This window comes from Orycteropus afer, unplaced genomic scaffold, assembly GCF_000298275.1.
Source record: "Orycteropus afer afer isolate SDZICR_OR568_19922 unplaced genomic scaffold, OryAfe1.0 scaffold01952, whole genome shotgun sequence".
Taxonomy (NCBI): Eukaryota; Metazoa; Chordata; class Mammalia; order Tubulidentata; family Orycteropodidae; genus Orycteropus; species Orycteropus afer.
In genome coordinates, this window is record NW_006923539.1 from 19,978 (window position 1) to 22,194 (window position 2,217).

Sequence of the window (2,217 nt, forward strand, 5' to 3'; positions counted from 1 at the left end):
ATACTCTGTTCATATGGGGTTGCCATGAGTTAGATTAGACACAAGAGCAACTAACAACAACAACATAATGTGAGATAGGGCTTTAATCCATAAGGACAGTAATAGACTGTGCAAAAGGGCAAATGATAGTTCCATTATGGGAAGAGAAGTGTCTGGATAGTTGACATGCCTGATTCCCACCACAATGACTGGAAGAACCTCAGATATAAAAGACATCTGGGAACAATGCACAGTTTGTCCTTGCCTACAAACCAACCCATACACACTTGTTGTTCCTAGAGTGATCCTGAATACCATGTTCGTCTTGGGCAATGACTCTAAGCAGGTGTTTGGAATTATTAAAACTGTGTGTTGATGATAGGGTAAAAGGGCAAGATGCCCTTGATATTAACATTTATTTCTAAAGTATTTTCCTAATACAATTAATACACCATAAATCAAGGCAATCATATACATTTTTATCCTGGTGTGTAAGGCATCTGGTAGAGAATAGGAGCTGAATAAATATTTGCCAAATGAATGCTAATAATTTACAGAACATAGAATGTACTATATAATGACATAGTTTCTCCTGCCTTTGGATATCTTATAGTCAAATTCAGAAAGAAAATTTCCCATCTGATAAATGACATATGACAGCTAAGCATGAACTCAATAAAATTAAGAAAATAGTTACAATCATTAGAATGGAGAATCAGCATAACATTATGTTATCTCATTTTTGTTTATAATTTGAACAGTTAACACAAGGCAAGTTTTGTTGGAATATTGTTTTTTTGAAATATTGATTTTATAGCACAAAGTATATAGTTTTAAAAGTTATTTTACCATAACTTTTTTTTCTACCTTTTACAGGAATTTTTTAACCATAGGTATGCAGAGTAATAGATGAATATATATTTATTTTGGCCTAAATATTTCTTTGTTATTTGTTTAGTACAGATAATGGGTATTAGAGGCACATATCAAAATCAATATAGGAAAATCAAACTCCTAATTTATGTTTGCTGTTGGATATTTTCTGGAAAATCCCCAGAATGCGGGTGCGTATCTCATTGGTCTTGATGCAGTACACAACTGGATTGAGCACAGGAGGCACCAATAAATAGACATAGCCCATGATGACATGAAGTGTAGATGGAGCATACTTCCCATAGCGGTGAATAATGGACACACCCAACATAGGAATGTAGACCAGAAGCACAGCACAGATGTGTGAGACACAAGTGTTGAGGGCCTTTACTCATTCCTTCTGGGAGGCAATACCTAGCACTGTGGTCAGAATTTTCATATAGGATAGCAGGATGAGCACAGAGTCAACTCCAAATGTAATGATAATGACAACAAGACCTAAGAAGCTATTAATATGGTGGTCAGAGCAGGAGAGTTTAATGATATCTGGGTGTAGACAGTAGGAATGGGAAAGCACATTGGCCTCACAAAATTTTAGTTGCTTAATGAGGACAGGGGCTGGGATGAGGACAATGACTGCCCTTAACACAAACCCTAGAGAAATTTTCACAATGTTAGCATTGTTCAGGATGCTACTGTATCTGAGAGGATTGGAAATGGCTACATAGCGGTCAAAAGCCATAGAGAGTAGGATACCGGACTCCATCATGGAGAAAATGTGTATAAAGTACATCTGGACAAGACATGCATCAAAGTGTATTGCACGATCATTGAACCAGAAAATCTTTACCATCGTAGGTAGGGTGGTGGCACAGAGGCCCAAGTCACTGATGGCCAGCATGGAAAGAAAGATGTACATGGGTTCGTGCAGTGATTGTTCCACCCAGATCACTATCAGTATGATGCTGTTGCCTATAATGGCAATTAGGTATAAGGCAGAGAAGAGGATGGAGATCTGAGGATGATAAACCTCCAAGCCAGGGAAACCAGAAAGCAACAAAGTTTGGAAGTCACTACTGTTGAAAAGTCTCATAATTGATATGCTCAGATACTAAATCTTCATCCTTCAAACAACAAAGAATAGTTGCTTCATTATCATCATGAACATCATCAAAAACATTATCTCTTTTTTTCTCTATTTGTTCTACTTTATGCTGATTACTTGATGAACTTGTAATTATACCTACTGAGTCTATAGTCAAATGATGACTTACAGAACCAGACATTGGCTCTACAAACATTGAGTATAAGCACAAACTGTGATTTTTGACATTTGATACTTGTGACACAGTATATTATTGTACT

The 2,217-nt window shown here is 36.6% G+C and overlaps 1 protein-coding gene across 1 annotated transcript; it reads right to left on the reverse strand.

Moving 5' to 3' along the window:
- Positions 1 to 985: 985 nt before the first annotated feature.
- On the reverse strand, positions 986 to 1,945 carry LOC103213390 (olfactory receptor 51I2-like). The gene is given in 1 exon segment (XM_007959189.2): positions 986 to 1,945. A coding segment is annotated over 1 exon segment (960 nt).
- Positions 1,946 to 2,217: the final 272 nt, after the last annotated feature.